The sequence below is a fragment of the Pelodiscus sinensis genome, chromosome 2 (assembly GCF_049634645.1).
Source record: "Pelodiscus sinensis isolate JC-2024 chromosome 2, ASM4963464v1, whole genome shotgun sequence".
In the NCBI taxonomy this organism is placed as follows: Eukaryota; Metazoa; Chordata; order Testudines; family Trionychidae; genus Pelodiscus; species Pelodiscus sinensis.
The window spans coordinates 229,085,535-229,109,657 of NC_134712.1; the positions used below are offsets into that span (position 1 = coordinate 229,085,535).

The window sequence follows — 24,123 nt, forward strand, 5'->3', positions numbered from 1 at the left end:
GGAATTTGATAGGATCACAATTTTCTTTCCCCTGTTGAGGAAGTGCTCTAGGTTGTAGCAGAGGTGAGGTGTGACCTTCTATGAGATTGTTGTGTAGCGGAATTTTAGAACTTTTGAGTTGCGGAAAGGAACCGGAAAACATAATTCCCACTGCAAAGTGCAACTTCAGTGAGTCATCCACAGCTATACTTAAGTCTTTTGAGAGATTATAACTAATTTAGATACCATTTGGTTCTAGTGTATATGCACTGTATAGTCTCAATTTCTTGCTAGTAATTATTTAAATTTTACAATACAATGTATACAGAAGTATTTCTGCTAATATCCTATACCTCTTAGCTCATCAAATAAGAGAGTGGCTTTAACTCCATGTATGACAACATGGGTAAACTATACTTGATCTGTTGGTTACAGGTAATGATACTAAACAAACCAGGACTCACTACTTCCATTTACAGATTTCTGTTCCAATTCTTTGGGGGTGTCAATTCAAAGACCTTATAAAATTCTACCTGTGCAGTGATGTGATTTAGTAACTTATTTAACACATGGTGATGAGTTGTGACACTTTTTTCTTTTAAGCCTTTTTCTGGGAAAGAGAAACTTTCCATCCTATACTTAGTGGCTTTCCCTACCTCCTCGCATTGTATACAGGAATAAATGGCTTGCATTTTTTTCTTGCAAACAGGCCTTTATGTGGGATTGGTGGGAAATATTTCCCTCCTAAATTGTGGAGCTTGAAACTGTTTTTTGAATGTTTTTAAAATCACCCCCAGGAAGTTCAGGGAATAATACGTTTCATATTGTAGTCTTTAAGTAATTTTCTTTAGGAGACTGTCCCTTACACTTCAATCTCTAACCTATCCTATTTGGAACTTCAGATTTCTCTACAGAAAATTCCTGAGACTCCATCTTCGGCATCCTACAGACATTGCTTCTTTTGTTCTCGTATAAAAGTCTTTGATATTTACAAAACTAAGGGAAACTTTTAATAGTATAGACTGAATGAAAGTTCTTTAAACCTATATCTCCTACCAGCCTCCACAAAACTAGGTATGGTAGCAGGAAACAACTAGACAGGCTTCTCTTAGTATTGAATAGTCCAGCAGACACAAGAACCAGCAAGTATTGAAACCCTCCCTTCTCCCCCCCCCCCCCCCCCCCCCACACCTCCCCTTGGCTGTCTTTCTACAATAACTGTTGGCTGGCAATATCAACAGCTTCAACAAATGGTTCTACTGCTGCTAAGCATATAAGAAGCTGTTTTTAAAGATAAATGACAAGCCTGACATTAAAAGCAGCTTTAGACATAGCAGCTTGCATCTAGTTCATTCCTTGTTTTCTGGCTTTCTTAATATTGAGTAAACGTTACTGTCTCATCTTAATCTGAGGAAGAGCTCTGTGGAGTTTGAAAGCTTTTCTCTATTACCAGAAGAAGTTGGCCCCATAAAATATATATTTTAGAGACAACGTGGGTGAGGTATAAAGCACTACCCCATCAGCTTCTTTCCATTGTGAAAAATAGCCGTCTTTGATCTTATTTCTCTTGCCCAGTTTTCAAAGTCTGGCAGTAGATTTATTTCAACTCAGTTATCAGTTTTTTTTTTAAACAGGATCTCTTCAAGACTATATCAAATATTTTGAAAGTCTAAATCTACTAGTTCCCTTTAATCCACTAATTTCTTCGTTTTAAAAAATGAAATTTAACTGGTAGACACTAAAAGCACCATGGCTTCTCTGTTGTGCCAAATGTGCTAGGTGCTTACAGACTAAACCAAAAATTAGGTCTTTGCTCTTATGCTGCTACGTTATTAATGAGTATGGAACAAACAAAGGACGGCAAGAGTAGCCTGATAGTATGGTTAAATAGAGCTGTCTTATTCCTCTTTAATTTAGCACCATACTGTCCAACATGCTAGTCACTAGCCACACATGACTATTTGGCTGCTTGAGTGTGGCTAGTTTGCTATAGCACGCTACTGCTTCATAACTGGTTGGGAAGCATGGATTTAGCGTTTTGATTACACAGTGGTTTATCTAATCCCACAGCTGGAGATGTTAGGATTTTATAGGCCTTTTGGAAGGCGAATCACAGGGAACATTTTGGATTGTGGTCACTGACCCACAGAAGGAAACAGTTGGGGGGGGCACATACAAGTGGGAAGTATAAAAGAGAAAACAAACCCTTACTGATGTGGCCCGTTGACTGAGAAGGAGAAAGACACTCCCTACATTCCCTTTGCACACCAGAGTATAGGGGGCCCACCCCTGGTGTACTGGATCCACCTTCAGGAATAGAAGCCAGAAGCATGGTGTAGTCAAACAGGTACTCGGGTTATGCAAAGAAGTCAGGGAACCAATAATTACTGGTTGGTTAGAACAAAGAAGTAGAGGGGTGTGCAGAAATACCCAGGAGTCGCTATCATAGGGTACCAGGTTGGATTGTTTAGACTGCAAAGACAGTAAGTCAGGGTTTCAAAGAGTTGAGCATTTTCTGCTGCCTATGTTCTTCCTAAGCAGGCTTTGAGGCAGGCTTGCTGCAGTGTACAGCCAGCACACATTCTGCTGTAAATGAGGGCGCCTTCCTGGATCTTGCCCCCACTCACGAAGTGAGAGCAGTATATTTGAAACAAATACAATTCTCATTTGAACGGGAAAGTTAACATGAAACAGTTTGGTGTTTTATTATGGAAGGACTCTTGAGACTTGAAAAATTTTGTTTCCAGTGTTTTCATTCACCTGAATAAAACTCTTGTCTGTCTTGGCATTTTGTTTTTATCCCTTTAAACTCTCCAGAGCTTTTTCAAATTTCCACATTGAAAAGGATAGCGTTTAATCATTTAAACTCTAGTTCATTGTCATTTAAGCACCAAGTTCTTGTTGTTGTTATAATATATATTTGTAACTCATATTTTAGTGGTATTTATGTTTTTATTTATCTCTTTGACAGGTATAGTTGATCATCTTCTTACTTCCTTGCTTCTTTTTGTTGGTCTAATCATAATTATTGTCATTCTGGATCCATCATTTTCATGTACATATGACTTTGAGACCCTTCCTGATTTCATTTACCTGGCTTAAGTACCTCTACAACAGCTTTTCCTTCAATCCTAGACCCTATTTTTATATAATCTTTCTCTGCCTCAAAATTCAATTTTTTTTCAATTTTTAAAAAGTGAATTTAGAACATGGACCCTATTGTTGATCTGTCTGTGGTCCACAGAAAGCTGCCAGGTGACTTGGTACTGCCTCCACCTCTTTCCTTAGACTTATTTCTACAGACATCCAGGCCTTTATGGTGTTTGAAGAGCCTGGCTGTGAATAAAAAGCTAGAGTCTAGAAAGAAATAGCCTAGATGCCTTTTTTGGAGCAGTGGCTTCTAGTGAGGGCGGGGAAAGTAGGAGGGGAACTAAAACCACTCTTGGAGACTATATCAGTTATTGAAACATTAAAAAAAAAACTTTTTTCCACATAGGAAATTGATGCAGCTTACATGGTCTCAAATGTAAACAGAATGATTAATATGATCATCATGGGAAGAGGGGTTGCCAATGAGACTCTCTGTAAAATGTGAGCCAAACTAATGAACTCTTGTGTTGAAGCCACAGTAGATTTCTGTGAATGACAGGTTTAACACTTATGAATGTGGCCAACTTATGTTTGTTACTAAAATCTCCCTACTTCTCAAACTGAATTCGCACTCCAAGACAGGAATGGGCAATAATTTTTAACGGGGCCACTCCAAGGTTTTGGAAAGTGGTCAAGGGCCACACTCTTCCAGGGTATTAATGGAGGAATTCTGGGGTCTGGGATGGAGGTTGGGTGCAGAAGGGAGCTTTGGGTAAAGGATTGGGGTGCAGAAGGGAGAATGGGGTCTAGGAGTTTGGGTGAAGGAGGCAGTTGTGACCTAGGGCATGGGACTGGGATGCAGGTTTTGGGATGTGACCAAGGATAGGAGGGGACTGTGATCTGGGGCAGGAGATTGGGGTGCCAGATATGGGAGGAGGTCTGAGTGCTGGAGGGGCCAAAGGATTTGGGTCTGTGGAGGGGGGGCAGAGGGCTGGGGAAGGGAGGGGCTGGGGTGCTGCATGCGGTTCGCTGCTCCACGTGGCTCCGCTCTGGGTATGAGGGGGAGGGGGAACGAAGAGAGGGAGAAGGCTTCCTACACTTCCCCTGCTCCCAGCAAAAATTCTTGGCTTATATTGGTTGGACACCAAGAGATTGGCTGATGAGAGCTAAGAGAGTTTGCTGGGGAGCAGGAACAGCATGAGAAGTCTCTCTTCTCCATTCCTAGCTGACTGGAACGGAGAACAACTGGCTTTATAAAATGTGAACTGATGTGAGGCAGCCACGGGCCAGATCCGGTGGCCTCAGCGTCTGGATTCAGCCCGCTGGCAGCCTCTTGCTCACCCCTGCTCTAAGACATGAATGTCCCAGTAGACTGAGTCTAGGTAAATGCGGATAGGGGTTGGGGGGGGGGGGGGGGAGGGAGGAATGTCCAAAGGCAGCTATGATCTTCAGGGGGAGTTGAATATGAGGGGGTAATAATTCTATAACTATTTTTGGATGTACAACTATAAAGATCACATGTAAAACTAGGGAGGTGGTAATGCTGCTTAACATAAACCTGGTGTATGTGGTTTGGGTTTTGGAATTGGGTTTTTTTGGTTTGTAGAACATTGTGCTGTGGTCCTCACAATTCAGGATGCTTATAGAAACTGACAATACCATACACATGGAAAGATCAATTGTCTGAAGTTTTTTAAAAACTAATATTTTAAAAAGATAATGGTGGAATACTTACTAAGATACAATCACTGCAGATACTAAATTTGTTAGTGGGAATTATGCAATGAATAAACCTCTTGTAAAGGAGGTTAACAGTGGCGTTTTCTGCCCAGGCCTCTTATTACTGACATTTCTTTTCTCCTCACTACATACAAAATGCAAGGTCACTCTGATGTAGCTGAAGGTACTGTGGGGTGTACTGTGTGATGAGTTCTTTCTCAGTTATCTAATCTCCTAAATGCAAACCAACTTGCTATGGTGCCTTTCAGACAGAACTACTGCATTTGTCAGTCTCTCATTGCAACTGACAAATTGGAGTTTGAGAGTACTGGGTTTTTTTAAACTTTATTTTCACACTAGGTTCTGTCCATACTGGCTAGTCCAAAACAGGTGAAAAACTAGATTTGCTGAGATTGTAAGATGCAGATACAGTAAAACTCTATCCTTGGTCTGGTCAGAGTAGGCTCTTTCAAACTATATAGCTTTTGTGGTGTTCTTTTTATGCCATCTCTGTGATTATTATTTTTAACCTGGAAATCTATTTTAACTCTACTGCCTTTTTCTCTTAAATCATAAGACTTCTAAATTTTGAATTTAGCAAGTGACTCGGGGTGGCTGTAAAAATATGCTCACTAGCATTTTTAACCTGAAAAATACAATTAACACCTAACTGTAATCCCTACATAGATGACTCATGCCCCCCCATCCTAAGGGTGAGAGATAGGACAGTCTGAATGGGAGGACAGGTCTCCTTTCCTGCCCCACCTTACTGTTGGGGGAAGTTCTGTCCTTCTGTTGCACTGCTCCCTGACATGTTCAGCTACTCTCTGTGGCAGCCAGGCATGGGTGGGAAGTGGGATGGAGTTAAAGCCAGATATTCTTGGGTACTGCCTTTGTGCAGCGCAGCAGTTACCTGCAAGAAAGCCTGTGTTGGGGAGGGGCTGTGGCCAGCTCCCTACCCAAACTCTGCCATTGTGGACAGGGGCCAAGTGTGCTAAGTGCGGAGGACCCTCTGGCTTGCTGGGCCCAAGTCCCTGGCAGCTGTGTAGGGGGAGAAGGGGAAGGGGTCACTACTTCTGAACAGAGTGGTGTGCCAGTAGGCATAAGAGATGGCTCTGCTCCTACCCCTTTTGCTCCCTGCCTGGGATAGTTCCTAGGGGAAGGCATTTGCTCCCGCATCCAATGCATAATTTTTACCAGCCACTCTATATCTTTTGTAACCACTTTGATCAGTTGCAAATTAGTGAGCTGCTACATTGGTCTAACCTAGGTCATAGCTTTTGTTTGTTAGTACAGGGCTTTGAGATCAGTTCATCATCAACCAATTTTTTTTTCCTGAATGAGTGATGAAGTTTTTTGGCCATGTTGTCTGTCCCACTGTTTTTCTGTAAAAATGAGACAATGTAGAGAACAATATACAACACCTTCTCCTAGTCTAGGACTAGCATAAGACATTGTTTCCGAACTGCTATCCCATAGCGCGTTATTTTTGAGATCTTCACTGCACCAGCAAGGTGTATAACTATCTTAAAATAAATTATCTGAGCTGCATATCAGCGGTTATCTCCTTTTTGTTCTGATATATTCTTTAAGATTGCATTACAGTAAACTTTGTATATTATTGTTTAAGTACTTGTGCTGGTGAAATGGGTTAGCAAATGGTTTCTTGTTTTGGTGTCACGTGGATTTATGTATGCCAGTTGGGATTACCACTTTTTCCTTTCCTCTTTTTCCCCCTCCCCTATTAGCCTGAAGTATAGTGTCTGTCCTCCTATTCTAGAGTGATTGCTTTCTATATGCAAAAGGAAATGGAAAAGCTCTTGAACTAGAATAGTGGAGAGAACTGCTTGTGGTGTTTGCCAAGAGGTAGGAATAACAGTGGATGAAATGGAACAATACTACTTGGGAAGATAATTGTTTCACTTTGTGATTCTTAATGAAGATGCTGAATCATTAAACTCTCAAAAGTAATCCTTCTGGAGAAAATTGAATCTACTGGGCCATATTCTAGCCTTTCCTCAAGCAACATATGGAGTTGCAGTGTGTGAGGAATAATTTCCTCATTATATGGCTGATACAAGTGACTCTGCTGCCCAACAGAACTCTGGGATTCTAGAACAAAGAGTGTGCTAGGGGACAGGAGAGGGCATTTTCATAGCATGCAGTCATATGCGGATTCTGGGCTGCAGAATAGCTTGTTAGGCTATCTTGAGTTAAAACAGCACACTGGTGCTTTAATTTATGAAGAAGCCAATTTAGTTCCTAGCGCAGTCTAGAATTTGGTTTGTGTAAAGCTGCCTTTCCTTTCTTAATCTTGGGCTGCAATGTCTATGCTGCATTGTTCAGGAAATGCGATACAGAATCTAGCTTATTGTAGCCAAACGCTATAGAAATTACATATTTAAATAAGGCCTTTATGTATGTACATCTGGCATCCAAAACTTATGCTTAGAATATTTTTAATAAAATTTGAATGAAGTCACTTTTAATCTGGAATAGAAGCAAATCAACACTTGAGGTTCTTTGCTCAATTAATGACTGGTTTCAGGGAACAATCTTACAACTGTCTGAAGTAACAGCTAGACTCACACCTGTGTCTTTGGTGGAGGGGAAGTGTGTGATTTTTAAAAAATTAAAATAATTAGTTTTCCTGCATAACTTGTGAAGGGGAAAAATAATCAGTTGCCATTTCCCCTTCTCTTTAACTCTGTAGCCATCCAGACAGTTAGGGTATGTCTATCCAGCAGGGCTAAACTCAAAATAAGCTATGCAACTTGAGCTACACTAATTGCGTAGCTTAAATTCAAATAGCTTATTTTGAATTTGGGCATGTCTACATAGCACTTATTTCAAAATAACGGGCTTCTTACTCCAACTTCTGTAAACCTCATTGTATGAGGAGTAAAGGAAGTCAGAGGAAGAATGCTCTATTTTGAAATAACGGGCTTGTGTAGATGTGCAGTACGTTATTTCAGAATAATGTCCATTATTCCGAAATAATGTTGCTGTGCAGGAATGCCCTTAGTGTTTCAAATTTGCTCTCTGCTAACTGGTTCCTTCAAAACCTGTTAAACAGTTTTGTAAAAATTGACATTTGAGGGTTTTTTTTTGTAATTGGCTATAGTTAGAAATTAATGTGGTGCAGCTGTGCATTTGTATCAGAGTAACAAAAGTCTGTCTGATAAGTCAGGATAATTAAATATGAATTGATCCAATTGACTAAACTTTAAAAATGAAAGAAAATGCTTTCTGTATTCTTAAGGAGAAAAAAGGCAGTTATCTATTCAGGGCCTGCCTTCCCCCATAATATTAGTTGTTCCATAGCTGAACTGTATTCATAAAAATTGGGATAACGATTTTTATATATTTCAGTTTTCATTTCATTTTTAAGGGGTCTTATTTGGGGTTTTCATTTGCACTTGGAGACAAATGTTGCCACTTCCTAAAAAAAGAAATCTAATCTTGCTACTTGATTTAAATGAGATTCTTTGTATTAAACTCTACCAAACATTTCATGAAATATTTTTGGCCAGCTCAAGCTCCCATGTCAGTGTCTCCATTACTGTAAAGAGGGTTAAACTAGTCCCATTTTAAATCCCAGTAAGCAACAGCTGAAATACTGCAAAATGACCTTTGACATAGGAACCCATGAATGCCCCAAGTATGATTTCACTTTCACCATGTTCTTTGTGAACCTGAATGCTTGTCAAATCAGATGTGTGTTTAGACCTTTTCACTGAATGTGCCTGGAGGGGGAGAACAAAGCACTGGGTCAGCTTGGCATAATCCCCACGTTTATCTTTATTCTGTTATAGTGGCTTGTGGGGGATGGGGTATCTATTCTTCCTAAAGTGAAAGTGCAAGCAGAGTGTAGTGAGGCTATCAGTCTTTTTTTTTCTAGGCTTTTTCTCAACAACCTAGCCGGTCTCCTGTGATTTACACACACTAACCTATAGCAGACTAGATAGGTTGCTGGTTGATTGAACAATTTGAATATCTTATGTGACTTTCTTTATAAAGACTTGAGCAACTTTATACAGTTAAATGGATATTATCTTAATTACATTTCATTTTGCAGGTTGTTAGTCAACTTTGAGTAAAACTAGTTTTAATTTTCAAAGCATGAGAGGTTTTGTCATGAAGTTGAATAGCAGAGCTCCTATCCTACTAAATTATTACATGGCTCTTAATAGTATTTGGAGACTTTACTCCTATTGTAGATTCACTTTGCAGTAAAGGATATTGGTTTCAGTATTGAGCTTGAGTAGTCTGAATCTGTAAACGAGCAATTGTTTGGTGAAGTATGAGTGGGTGGAGAAACTATACGACAAAGGGTCTAGTTACCTTTACAGTTTGTTCGCTGTACCTTGTACACTTTGTTTCAGAAGAAAAGCGCTATTCAGTGTCTTGTGTGAAAGACTGCTTCCCTACACATAGCTTGTGGGAAATTTCTCTTCAGCTTGTGGGTTTTCAACTTATGTAGAGCTACACTGAATGCCTTTGGGACGTGACTCCAAACAGCTGTCTTTTTATATAAAAACACCTTTAGACTGAGCATTTCCTAATTTGGCACTTTGATAACAAAAACAGAAATCAAACATCAAGAGATGGAACATGTTAGTCATTAGTTCTTTTTAAAAACTTACTTTTCAGAAAAGTGCCTTTCCAAGGCACTACTAAAGTAGCAAATTACTTTCACTGAGTGTTTAAATATCTTGCTTTACTTCTAGGAGGAAGGAAACGTGCTTAAATATAAAGAGTTATTTTAAGTGTTTTAACTCCTTCTGGAAAGAAATGGAATCTTATTGTTGTCCTCATTATACCTGATAGTTATCTTCACAAACATAAAAATTTACACATTTCAATACTGTATCTGGGTATTTAACTACTATTGAAAACAAAGGGATAATTTGTTTATCTACATTGGCACAACAGATAATTAAAAATTTTGTAAATAGAAGCTTTCAGAAGAATAGGTATACTTACGAGGTATATTTCACTCAAATTTAGATACTATTTTATACCCTATAATAGTTAACTATTCTTTCTCTGCGCCTACAGTCACTGATTGGTTTATTTTATTTATTTACTGTGGTCTTTTTTCCCACTGAAGTGGGAAAAGGTGTGGTGGGGAAAAGAAAGCTAGGCTCATTCCTGGCTAGTAGCTTCCTTCAAGAACTTAAGGACTTCTCTACACTGGCAAGTTTTGTTGAGGAAAAGTGCCTTTTGTTGACAAAACAGTGTGAACATTCACACTGTGATGCAACATTTTGTTGTGGGGAAAAACTGCCATTTTCATCTACAGCTTCCAATTCCATGAGGGACTTCTGTCTCTTTTCCCCCTCCTTATGTTGTCAACAAACATAGTGTGGACACATCAAGGCACTTTGTCACTGATTCTGGTCCCCAAGAAGTGGCCTGCAATTCCCAGTCAGTCCCTTTGGTCAGCAGTTTGAACTCTGCCACCCAGCAGCCAGGTGACCAATTACCCACTTCATCCCCTTGTGAGCCTTGCAAAATTTAAATCCTTTTTTCTGCTTCCTGAGCACCTGGAACCCTGTCCTCCCGAGTGTGCTGGCTCAGCATGCAGTGGTCCCCTGGCATCTTCCAGCAGCCCATGCCTGGCCCTCACACCAATGCTCCCCTGCTTGGACCCCCACGGAGCTTTTGGATCTGATCCATGTATGGGGAGAAGAGTCTGTCCAGTCCCAGCTGCGACTGATCAGTGAGTACTGAGACATGTATGGGCACATTTCTGGAACCTTATGTGAAAATGGGCATGAGAAGGACATGCTGCAGTGCAGAATGAAAATTAAAGAGCTCAGAGAGCCTATCATAAGGCTTGTGAAGTGAACAGATGTTCTGGTGCTTCACCTAAGAAACAGCAGGGCTATAAGGAGCTGGATGCACTCCTCAGAGGAGACTGCACCTCTACCACCAAGACCTACCCCAGAGGATGAAATTGTAGATGAGGACCAGAGGCTTCCCCCAGGGTTGCTGACATGGGTGGTTGGTGAAGGTAGGGCTGGGAGAGCTAAGTCCTCAGCCCCACCCCTTCTGCTGATGCCCTTTCCTCTCTTCTTCCTCCCCCCCCCCTCGGGGGAGGGGAGTGGGCAGGCGTGAGCGTGCCCCAGCTTCCGTGATCCTGGAGGACTGGGGGAAGTAGGAGGGAAAGTGGCATAGCCCCAGCTCTGGAGCCCCGGGAGAGGGGAGGGTGTGTGGTGCAGCCCCAGCCTTTCCACCACCAGGGAAGGAGAAGGGTGGGTGCTGGGGACAACAAAACTCCTCACCCAGAATGTCTACAGTGGGTCTTCTGGGGGTAGAGTGTGGGCTGGCAATTTGTTGTAGGAGATTTGCCTGTACCATTCATTAATCACTTGAACAGGAATCAAGACAGAGCATGGGTGGATTGCATAAGGAGCAAGGTGAAAGTCACAAGCCTGGAGAAGTTGTGCCCCGGTTTCCTGGCTTACTCTGAGCAGGGACATGTCCACAGACAGGTAATATTGTGGCAGGCAATTGTGGCATAATTAGGACCCTTTTTTTTTTTTTTTACTGGAAAGGGAATTTTCTAGCCCCACCTGCAATTCATTGCCTGTATGGACAGATTACACCACCCCATTTCCCCTTACTCACCATGATTAAGGAGCTTGGTGAGATGTATTACTTTTTAAGGGACAGTGAGTGAAAATGGTGGGAAAGGCATTTGTAGACATGAAAGGTTACAGCGTAGGTAGGATTTAATTGTCTTTCTGTCTTTCTTTCTTTCTGTCTTTCTTTCTACTTTGTGTCTAATATCAGAGACCTTGGCAGCTCCATTGTGCACTGCCTTGAAGTACTTGCTAAAGATAAGGTAAATGCCTTTGCAAAAATAGAGAACTTGGTTTGTGAGGTGCAGATGTCATGAACAGCACTTGGAAAGGGAACTCAGGACTTGCAAAGACAACCAGGCCTTTGCCAGGTAGGCCACTGAATGCATAACATTAGTTTCCTTCACGCAACTCAGTAGTGTAGATATACTTTGACCCTTCGGAGTCCTGTTTGGTCCAAGTTCATATGCCTATTTGTACCAGTAGCTGCTTTTCTTGTCTTAGAGGGTAATTCTGGGAAAGGATTAATACTATTAGGCTTTAGGACATTTCCCAGAGGAGGCTGATTAAAAGAAATCCAGCCAATTTCTGAGGCAGGCCTTGGCTCCATAAAAGCCCTTACTGTTTTTTCTCATTGATACTGGATGCTCTCTGAATTTACAAACCTTACCTCAAAACTACTAACCTAAGTTCACAAGCATGTGATGTTCTGACTTAAAGGAACGTAAGCCATAGTGCCTTTGTAGAACACCCGAATAACTGCCTTTACTCATTCATATCAAAGGTGCTTCAGATTATCTTTTCTATATTAGTAGGTCATGGTAAGAGAAACAGTGTCTAGTAGGTAGGGTTTCTGCAACAACAAAAAACCCTATTAAACTTAATTTGAAAACTGAAGGCAAAGAGCACTGGTTTTATCTGTTTGTTGTAAGAATGCTGCTGCTTACTGCATTCTGCATCTGCCTCAGTTTAGTCTTAAGCCAGTATTATGTGGGAAAATTACATTGATTATGTTGTGAAGATTTTTTTGTTCCTTAGATGCATTCAAACTAAGAACAATTGTTTAAAGTTTTGGACAAAACCACAAACCTTTCAATTTGTTAGTAAAAGAAAAGAACAAGCACATGTCTGGGTGAACCCATATACAGTTTTCACACATCTGCATTGATGTGGAGTGGTTAGCAATCCTTATATTCTGTATTTTGCTTGTGGATTTCCTGGGCAGCTGACTTGGGTGAACATTGCTGAGTTTGTTAGGTACTTCTACAGTGACTAGTTTGATGGTAGACAAGGGACAAGAGTGCTGCTTTGGTGGATGTGGCAAGATGATGGGTATCAAGGATTTTTTTTTCCTTTATATGTGTGTCTAAGCCATTCAGCTAGATTGGAAGGGAATACATGCCTTCTGTGTGCTGGGTCAGTGTAATGGCACACAAGATTGTTGCAGATCCAAAGCATGAAAGCTGCAATGCCAGCAGTATCAAGTATGTTTGAAAAAAAGAACCATTAAGTGTGTATTTATCTTGTGGTTGCAGGAGTACATTCTTACAAGATGGTACATGTTCTTGATACCACTTAAGTGTCATTGTAATGGAGAATTATGTAAGGTTTCTTTCTGTTTCCCTCCAGCAACCTTGTCATGATGCATCTGTAATAGAATTATTACTGACTTGCTGTTCTTTGACATATAGGAAAACAGGGTGAATGGCCCAGTAAATCTAAACATTTTACTATATTTCTCTGCTTTTGTTATGGATTAATTTCACTGATTGTACCTAGGTTGTTTTATTGGATTATTCCAGCATAATTTCTTCACACCAGTATTCACTTTGCTGAAGATCTACCTCAACAAAAATTTGAGTTCTCTCCAACTACATCTCTTTAGATATTTATACCGGGTCTGAACGTGAGCTACAGATTTTTCTGAAGATGAAAAGTCAATAGATATGTGGTCTTCCTTCTCAGAACAACTATTGATGTAATCTGGCGCACAGTCACTATTAACTAATACATTGTTGTCATATGATGATTCACTTTCAGAGTTGCAGATCATTTTTATAAGATCAGAAGCAGAATATTTTGCCTATTTGTTCACCATATTGAATTGTGCACCATAGAAAACTCCCTCAAGAGTTTCCTGAATCTTCAGTGTCTGGAACAGTATACTGTACTTACATAGAAAATCCCCTTGAGTGTTAGATATGCTCAACGCAGGGTGTGGACCGATGCTGGCTCTCTTTGCCTAACAGGCCTGAAAGGACAAACCTCACTGGAATACCTTCTGTGAGGACCAAGCAGCAACCTCTGTCATTGCAATACACTATCAATTAGTTTATGCTGACTACTACAATTCAAGATACTTTACTAGAAGCAAATATGTAGAGAGAACTACTGTAAATACTGGGTAATAGTGCAGCATGTTTCAGGTACACTTGTTTATCATATACCTCTGGATGCAGCTTTTTTTCATGTACATAATTCTGAGGAATAACATTTATATTTGCCTACATGACAGTGTCCTGAAATAACGTAGTTGGAGGCCATTAAGTCATGAGTTACTGCAATGTATATGCTTGTGAGGATACAACATTACCCTGCTAATGTGCATGAGGTTACAGTTATAGACTCGTGCAAAACATTGCAGTAGTACAGTCTTAATGTGACAATGGCATGATTGACAGTCAGCCTTCTTCTAAGGGAACGGTAGCTTCCAGCTCATACACTGAAGAGAAGAAAAGACTGATATGCCCACTGATCTCCTGATAGCAGCAGAGAGTCCAACCAGATCCCTAGACTGTAAATCTGACCAACAAATGACAGACATACAGCCTCAATTAAGGGAACAGGTGTTCTTGTCCTATCAAACTTCTTGCAACGATTTCCTCAAGAATCTTTAGTGTTTGCATGCTTTGAGGCATGGACTTTGACATTTGGTATGTGTTCTCTGTGTGGTAGGGATATGCTTTGAGTGTGCCTTTTGCTGTTCCTATGAAAAAAATTGGCCAAGTTATAAACCTATGAAAAATCAGTTGGTTTATGCTTAGTAGATACTACTTAGAATTCAGCAGCTAAATTTTCCAAAGAGTCCACTGTACTGAGCATACTCCAGCCCAGAGCTACAGGGGTTGAATAGAACTCTTCCTGCAATAACTGCTTCTGACTGCCGTAGTGCCAAGCCACTAAAATTTAGAGCAGGGAGATTTATTTTCAGTACTCTCCATGCTGCCTTATTTGTTTCAGAAGCTGGAAGGTGGCAATAAATGAGGCAGGGACAAAGGGTGGCCTGATGGATAAGCAGTTGGATTGCTTCCCTGGAGAACTGACTTGTATCCTTCAGTCACAGGGTTGCTATGTTAGTTTCTTAAACCAAATTTCACAAGTGATTGCAAATTGTCTTCCTCATTTTCTGGGTGTCTTAATTGAGGCCATGGGTTCTGACTTGTAGTTGAAACTGAAGTTGATGGGAACTGTGTTTTGAACTTATGAAGTACTCTAATACTAAGTACACTGAAAAATCTTGCCCTAGGTGTCTCAGATTAGGCACCCAAAATAGGTTTTGATCTTCATCTCTTTTCTTCGATTCCCCTTCTGTGAAATGTGCATAGTATCTCCCCTTCATCTCACTGTGGCATTGTGGAGATGCATTCACTATGGCTACATCTATACTGCACCCTTTTTCTGCAAAAGCTTATGCAAATGAAGTGTGAAGTAGAATATCACCACGCTTCATTTGCATAATTAATTAGAGGCTGTTTTTGTGCAAGAGGCTTTTGCGCAAAAAGGAGCTGTGTAGACTCCTTTTTGCGCTACCCCTCCCTCCCATCTTGTGCAACAGCCGTTCTTCCTGAAAAAGAGGAAGAATGGCTCTTGCGCAAGAGGGGGTTTCTGTGCAAAAAGGAGCCAAAAGCCTCTTGCGCAAAAGGCCCCTAATTAATTATGCAAATGAAGCGTGGCAATATTCTACTTCATGCTTCATTTGCATAAGCTTTTGTGGAAAAAGGGTGCAGTATAGACGTAGCCTATAAAGCACTTGGATATTCTAGTGATGATTGCCACATAAAAATCCCATGAGGAAACTTATAATTCTGTATTCAGAGCAGGGTTTGAATAGTATGAAGTAAATAAGGGATGAGATCACATAGAACAACAGTACTCCTGGGGGAACTCTGTGCCAAAAAAATGTAAATTCTATGTACAATACTTTACATTTTGCATATTTTGTCAAAAGAACGCTATATAGTCATGCCAATTTCAAATTATTTTGGTAATTTTGTTTCAAAATACTTGTCAACAACTGTCTATAACAATGTGGACAGACAAAAATTCCCCTCCTTGGGAGAATATTTTAAATAAATCCCTATGACAACCTGGTTCCTGTTTCTCGGCCTGCTGCTCCTCACAGCCCAGCTGAGCATGGTGGGGAGGGTCAGAAACCCACTGCCCATCTTCCCCAGGGCCCAAACAGCTACACCCCGCCCCCTCCAAAACCCAGGGATCCAGAGGGAGAAACAGCCTGATACTGGGTTTCCCAGACTTGTATGTCAAGATGCCTTCCTCCTTTATGATGTGCAGGAAACCCTCCAGCTCCTCCTCCCCACCAGTGTCTTATATTTATGATCTGTGGAGCTGGGCTCTGCCAAGTTCAGCAGCCTCTTCTGGTAGCTAGCAGCTCTGCTATGCCAGTTTAGGGTGGGCAAGAAAATTCTGTGCAGAACATTAATTCTGCATTGCACAGTGGTGCAGAATACTCCCAGAAGTAAATGAGGATAAAACAAAATATTGAATAGTTGCTTCTTCAGTGAGCACAGTTCATCCAGATCCCAAACTGATCAGCATTCCTTTGAAAGTCAGTGTGTGATCATGTAATGAAAGACCATATAATTATGCATATTCACAACATGGCCTTTTTATGGTTAAACGGCTTAACTTTTATTTTGGTATTTTCTAGACTTGATTGACTTTGCAACCTTAACATTCTTTTTAAGTAGTTTTTTGGAAATGATATAATTATCATCATGGCAGTTACATACTAAGAACAGTGGGGAATTTTGTGCAAAGACCAGTACTAACTTCCATGTATGTGGAAACATTATAGCTCATAATTTTAACTTTTCTCACAACTTTGTGTGTGCTGGGAAAGCTATTAATCCATTAAATCTTTTCTACTACATCATTTAAAAGAAACCAGTTTACTATTAACATTAATGAGCAATCAAAGTGATGTTCCGTTGTCTCTTTCCTGTTCAAATCTTGTGTTGTGAATATTTTACTTTGGGACCTGATGCACGTCAGTAAAAAACAAAGGTAGTACTTATTCTGTAGAGGATGCTTCTTTGTGAACCTGTTCTTGCCAGCCAACTATCTTCTGCTACTGTGTATAAAAGGAGTATGAACAGTGCCTAAGTTTCTGTGAACTATTGCATTTGTATAATGTAGGCCTTTTAACGCACAATATTTAAATCTGTGTCCAGCCTGCTGGATAAATAAAAAGGGCACTTGTAGGCCTCCTGCCATTTGTAGAGGCACTGCTATCCAGGCTACATCTAGGCTGCATCCCTCTGTCAACAGAGGGATGCAAATCAAGCATGTTGAAATTGTTAATGAAGCAGGGATTTAAATATCCCGTGCTTCATTAGCATAAACATGGCCGCCGCTTTTTTTCGAAACGGATCTTTTTTGAAAAAAAAAAGCAGTCTTGACTTGGATCTGTCTAAAATAAACCCTTTGTCGACAAAATGAGGTTTACAGAATCTGTTGAAAAAGGGTTCATTTTCGACAGATCTGCCGAAAAAGCTCCATTTTGGAAAAAAAGTGGTGGACATGTTTATTCTAATGAAGTGCAGGATATTTAAATCCCTGCTTCATTAGCAATTTCGACATGCCTAATCTACATCTCTCTGTCCATAGAGAGATGTAGTCTAGACACAGCCCCAAAGTATTTCCTCTACTAATAAGTAAAAACTGAGCTGTCTGTGATCTCTCTGGAAATGACTTAAACTTAATTAAAAATTGAATATATTTATAATCAGAATTGTTCAGAGTATTTATGTAATCAGTTTGATAATTAATACAAAACAAAATTGTAATTGGGAAAACTAGAAATATGGATAATTGAAGTGTACTAAGAATATAGCTGGAAAACCTTTTATACAACACTAAAATGGCATCAGGTGTGGAAGTGGAATATGACCGCCCTTATGCTGCCTGTGTGATAACGGTTCAATTATTCAGAAAGCGATAAAACTGAGGGAACTTTTGTTGATAGTCACTTAGTCAAGGATAGGCTAGCTCAGTGTTTCTCAAACAGTGGTATGAGTACCCTTGGGGTACTCGAAGTCGGGTGGGGGGACGTCAAAACAACAGAAATTTGGAGAAAATTGAATTTTTGTGTTTAAGTTTTACAGCGACTTATTATTTTTTGTAATTTTTACACCCAAAAATTTCATCACCTGCCCAGCTACGATTAAATTGTTTAAACAGATATGTTGCAATAGTAGAAAAAATTGTCTGAAAACTGTAGGTACTGGGGGTATTTTATTTAAAAAAAGTTGAGAAACGCTGGGCTAGCTAGTACTACTACTGCAAAATGCATTTATTTATTTTTAACCCATGTATGGTTAGGGCTTCTATTTCTTGTTTCCTCTGAAAGACACCACCTCCAGTACCAAAGTGCCCATAAGACTGTGCTGGGGAAGGAAGGGAGGAGAAGCAATTGAGTGGCAAAAACTTTTTTCTGAAGTACTTTGTTTTTTTGGGTTTTTTTTAAAACTAGGTATTTGAGACCGGGCCCTCAGTAGTTTAAGCTGTTTGAACATGAGAGTAAGGTTGCTGCCTTTCAAACTGTCTAAGCCCACCTAACAGAATGAGTAGAGGAGGAAGCCTGGCTAAGGTGGGAACACCATGTATCCTCCGCACTGAACCCCTCATCTCCAGCCCTACTCCAGAGCAATGATTTAAATGAAGCATGTACATTTTCATTTTATTTTCCAAAAAAAACAAAAAAAAAATTGAGTTAAAGACCCAAGCAATGCCAGATGAATCTTCTTGTTTAATATAAAGCAAAAGATAAATCCCATCTTTAAATAAAAATGGAGCTCTTAGCTATATTCATGAGCATGATTCATAATATCACATAACAATTAAGATAAGACAATAAAAGCTGCTACTCTGCAAATATGTTAGCGCATTTTACTCTCAAATGAAAGATAAGTACAGAATTTCCACACAAGAAAGGAAGAATTGTGTTAACTGTTAAAGCACTGAATTAGGATTATGGGGATAATGATTAAATTCCTGGTTCTGTTACAAGCTTGTGTGAGCTTGTTGCTTCAGTTCCTTATCTGTAAAATGGGACTCATGCTTCCTCTGTCTACTTACAGCTGGAAGTACTTTTGGTCAAGGGCTTTATGGCTCAGCACCTAGAAGAACTGTGGATTTTTCATTAATGCTAGTATGTCAGAGAAATCCCAAGATGAGTAGCAGGACTGACCATTTACAAGTGGAGGAATATATTTTTTTCTGAGTGGTACAGGTTTCACTTCTATAAACCGGGACTCTCTGATCCTGCTGGACATGGATATTTCAGGATCAGCCGAGAGACCCAGAATGCTGTGGGGCATGAGGCAGCAGGGAGCCCAGTGTGTGATGCAAGGAGATAGGGTGGGGTAGGTGGCTAGCACGCAGCCTAACTGGAATGCTTGGAGGGGTGGGGGGGGGGGGGGGGAGGCGGTGACAGGAGCCAGGAAACTGCAGTGCTGCTAGGGGTATAGGAGATGGATCTGGGAGCCAGCACACAGCTAAGATGAGCTGCAGGATGGGAGGAGGAAGAGAAAGGGGAGTGAAAAGCCTGGTGCACAACCCAGCTGAGCTGCCCAAGGAAGGTGGGAAGCCTGGTGGGGTGGCAGGGCTGTGGATGGATCCAGTAAAATCCTTCATCCGGGACCAGTCAAGTCCCAAAGGTGCCGCACCAGGGACATCCAACCTGTAGTGATCTAGAAATCCACTGATCCAAGAACCTCTTTCAGGGTATGTCTACACTACAATGTTAGTTCGAACTAACATTCATAGGCGCTACACTAGCGCTCCGCTAGTTCGAATTTAAATCGAAATAGCGGAGCGCTTAGTTCGAACTAGGAAAACCTCATTTTATGAGGATTAAGCCTAGTTCGAACTTACTAGTTCGAATTAAGGGGTGTGTATACATTTACATGGCTGCCGCCCTGAGCCGATCAGCTGTTTGTCGGCTCAGCGCGGTAGTCTGGACGCGCGGGGGTCGACATCAAAGGCATTTGTCGACCTCCCAGGTCCACAAGAGCAGATATGCCTCATCCCAGGAGGCATACCTGGGAGGTCGACAAATGTCTTTGATGTCGACTACTGCGCTGAGCCGACAAACAGCTGATCGGCTCAGGGCGGCAGCCATGTAAATTTAAATGAAGCGGCGATTATTTAAATCGCCGCTTCATTTTCCTATGCCTGGTAGCCTAATCGACATGCCTCTGTCGCCAGAGGCATGTAGTCTAGACGTACCCGTAGTGGTTTGACCCCAGTATGCTTTCTGAAAGCTGACTCAATCTAGTTACTGTAAATGATCCTATTTCCTCTCTTCCTCCCTCCCCCAAATTCTGTGGAGTCACTAAGTGCTATGGTATACCAAAACCTTCCAAGTGTAATGTGCCAGGTATACCATGAGAGAGAAATAAGTGCTGGAAACACCTTAAGCATTTAGTATTTAGTTTCTAGCATCTGGCACACTGACAGATACTAAGTATTCTTAATTTTTAATAGGAAAGGGTGCAGTTACTGTAGATTCAAATTCTTACACATGGGACTAAATTGCATATATAGCTTTTTCAAAGTTCCTAGACAACAGTACATTAGCCAATTATAACAAATTTTGCCACTGAGAGCAAAATTGAATACAGTACTCAAGCCAAAGGTGTGGTAAGTGTATCTGTGAACAAGCACACAATTACATTTTAATAATTTCAGTATTCTGTTCTCTTCCTGATGTAATCTAACATCTTAGCCTCTTTGTGTTCTATTTTACCGAACACTGCTGTATCCTGAGCAACAAATGCAAAAGATTAAGCCCTACACAGTAGGGCTTAACTCGAAATAAGCTATGCAAATTGAGCAACATCAGTTGCGTAGCTTATTTCGAAATTGGGAGTATCTACCCAGCATTTATTTTGAAATAGAGCACTTTTCCTCCTACAATGAGGGTTGCAGGAGTTGGAGTAAGAAGTCCTCCAGCTTGATAGTATTTTGACATTATTTCAAAATTACTGCCTGCTGTGTAGTTGCTGACTGTTATTTTGAAATAACTACTGTTATTTCAGAATAATGTTGCTGTGTAGACATACCCTAAGTGATGTATAATAATTAAAACCACTCAGACGAAGTTTCTAGGTAACTTTCAAACTAGGCATGGTAGTGTGTAGTCATTTACACGATTAAGTAATAAGCCTGGGCTTAGTGGTTAATTCTAAGTATTACATGTGCACACACACCCTTACTGCCTCTATCAGTTGGGGTACGTCTAGACTACATGCCTCTGTCGCCAGAGGCATGTAGATTAGGCTACCAGACATAAGAAAATGAAGCGGCAATTTAAATAATCGCCGCTTCATTTAAATTTACAGCTGTTTGTCGGCTCAACGCGGCAGCCATGTAAATTTAAATGAAGCGGCGATTATTTAAATTGCCGCTTCATTTTCCTATGTCTGGTAGCCTAATCTACATGCCTCTGGCGACAGAGGCATGTAGTCTAGACGTACCCATGGTTCCCACAGAGCCCCTACACCCCGCTTCCCACAGAGGCAGCAGCATGGGGGAGAAGTGGCAAGCAGGAGCTGGTAAATGCAGAGTGTCGGCTTTGAAGCTGGCTCCCCTCAAGCCACATGTAAATGTGTATTTGCTGAAAATTTCAGTGGATACACGTTTACACAAACACATTTTAACATTCCTACTTAAAACCCGTCTGAGTAGTCCATATCTTTCCAATATATATTATCTTGCACTTACCAACACTGAAATCCATCTGCCATTGTGTTACACAGTTGTGCTCCTTGGATTTGTAATGAGACTTTTTGTCTATTTAGAACACTTTCAGGTCACTTGCCATTGCAGCCTTTCTCACTAATGGGCATCATGGCTTTCCTCCTTTTGTACCTTAGTTGTTCCTTTAGGCCATTTCCCCTGCTGTCTTACTCACCTAGCTTCTCTTGCATTGAGCTGCCCATATCTTTGGCTCTTCCTTAAGCATGCACCACCTGCATTTCTCAGATCACCCCTCTAACCTATAACCCTGACTTAGACTTTCAGTTCTCAGGTGAATTATGGAGGAGGACTTTCTGTTGTCTACTGATTGGATTTCTAATAAACCTTTCTATATTTAGACAAATTCTTAATATTATCTAACATTCACCTGACCCCTCTGTACAGGTAGAGAGCTTTCAGATCTTTCATTCATCTGTTGACCCATGATACTCTCTAACTCCTTGGTAATGCATGTGCTTGGGAAGAAGTTTAGCCTTTGAGGGTATTATTCTAGCACCTGTCTCTAAGCATAGTACTCTTCCATCTAAAATTCTTGTATATTAGAGGCAAAATGACACAGCCAATTAGTTTTGAGGTAACAAAGCTAGTTGGAAAGAGTCCTATATTACAAAAGTTGGTTTATTTTTAGTGTATATGTTTAAAGACTAAAACTCTCCTGCTGAACCTGTAATCATAGTAAGTATTTGGTAAGAAGTATATCTTTTAATCTTTTTAATAGGGAAAGCTACTTTGAAGTGTGGTCTATCAACATGAACTATGGTTTTTAATAGATGTAAATTTTTAAATTTAATGGCTTTGAGCTCAGTGTATTTAGAGTAACTTGATGGATGTTTTAGATCAAGGAAAAGTGAGTTCATTGCTTAATTGAATAATTCACAAGGTACAAAAGCAGCTTTTCTTACTCTCCACTCCTTTCTCCCTATTTATATTCTCCCTTAATGGTCCCTTCAGAGTAAAAGAGAAACTTTGTTTGAATGTGCAAAAAGCTTGGATATGACTGCAGATCCAGCTTTAACAGACTACAGGCAGTCCCCGAGTTACGCGGATCCGACTTATGTCGGATCCGCACTTACGAACGGGGCTTTTCTCGCCCTGGAACTCGTGGGCGGTGGGACCACCCAGACGCGCAGTGGTCCCGCCACCACGTCCTCCGGGGCAAGAAAAGCTGCTCCAGGTGTCCCTGGTCTGCTAGGGACCCCTCCCAGCAGGCCAGGGACACCCGGAGCAAAGCCTTGGAGGGAGACCCCTCCCAGCAGACCAGGGACACCCGGAGCAAAGCCTTGGAGGCGCGGGACCCCGCTGCCTCTGCGGTTTTGCTCCGGGTGTCCCTGGTCTGCTGGGGGGGGGGGGGGGCGCAGCTAGTGCATCCCCCCACCCCCCAGCAGACCAGGCTTTTGTTGTGGGCGCCTGGGGTAGAGCAGCTGGGGTGTTGCCGGGTTGGTCCCGGGGGGACCTACCCGGCAGTGCCCTAGCTGTTCTGTCCCAGCTCCAGATTCAGCCGCTGTTGAAACTGATCAGTGGCTGATTCCAGGAAGCTGGGGGCAGAGCAACTCTGCCTCGGGCTTCCTGTAGTCAGCCCCTGGTCAGTTTCAGCAGCAGCGGCTGAATCTGGAGCCAGTTCCGAGTTACGTACAAATTCAACTTAAGAACAAACCTATAGTCCCTATCTTGTACGTAACCCGGGGACTACCTGTACATGGTAGTCAGAGAAATCTGTCTTGCACTGGTTCTATTAAACAAGGAAACTTAAATTGTGCTTAAATGCATATACATTTCATTATGAGATCCTAGTATTTCAGTTTATATAAAGTGTTGTTACTGATACTTTCAGTGGAAATACTATATTCTAAAAGTCTTCCCTGTTTATATTATATGTTTCATACAGCATATAGAACCTGTGTCTAGAGCAGGGGTAGAACTAGCACCACTTAATCCAGTGGTCCCCAACGCGGTGCCCGCGGGTGCCATGGCGCCCGCCGGGGCATTCATGTGCGCCCGCCGACAACCTGGGCCAGCCCCGCCCCCGGTGCACGGGAGGCGCCGGCCCCAGGCGCGCAACACGCACCGGCGCTGGGCGCGCGGCGCTCGGGCGGCCCCAGCCCTGGGGCACATGCGGGCGCGCGGTGCTCAAGCGGCGCCGGTGCCGGCCCCAGGCGCGTGGCTCAGGCGGCAACGCCAGCCCCGGGCCCACGGCACAAGGCGCTCGGGCGGCCCCAACCCCGTCCCTAGGGCACACGCCAGCGCCGGGTGCAAGGGCATCCCAGTCCCCTGGCGTGCCCCCAGGTGCCCGGCACGTGAGTGGCCCCCACCTCCTGGGCGCCCGGGAGCTTCTAAAGGTTGGGGACCGCTGACTTAATCCAGTTCTTATTGAGCCACTAAATTTTTTTCGTAGTGATCTTTAAGAACACTATAGGCCGAGGGATCTGAGATTTTTAAGAGATTGAATTAAACCGCGCGACTTACTTTTACCCCTCTCTTCAGACACCAGTTGGCTTTTTAGTGACCCAATGACTTTTCTGATAAATGAGACAATTATCAGAGTGCAAATGGCCTAAATTCATTCCTGACCTCATAAAGCTCTGTCAGAATGCTTGAGTTCTGAAATACAATGGCCACTCCTTATATTCAGTTTTCCAATTTAAGTGTCACAGATTTCCACAACATCAGTTTTTTGTGGACCTAC

At 41.7% G+C, this 24,123-nt stretch overlaps 1 protein-coding gene across 4 annotated transcripts in view; it reads left to right on the forward strand.

The window, feature by feature from the left end:
- The window catches only part of ZEB1 (zinc finger E-box binding homeobox 1), a 213,593-nt gene that overhangs the window by 8,355 nt on the left and 181,115 nt on the right, over positions 1-24,123 (forward strand). Inside the window, exons 1-2 of one of the 4 annotated variants that reach the window (XM_075922647.1) lie at positions 4,499-10,513; positions 11,174-11,288. The exons of 2 other annotated variants lie outside the window; for them this stretch is intronic. In XM_075922647.1, coding sequence (XP_075778762.1) covers positions 10,425-10,513; positions 11,174-11,288 — 204 coding nt within the window. In that variant the 5' untranslated portion in view covers positions 4,499-10,424. Of the gene's footprint in view, positions 1-4,498; positions 10,514-11,173; positions 11,289-24,123 lie in introns of those variants that run through there. One more of the 4 variants, XM_075922648.1, reaches the window with a different exon arrangement.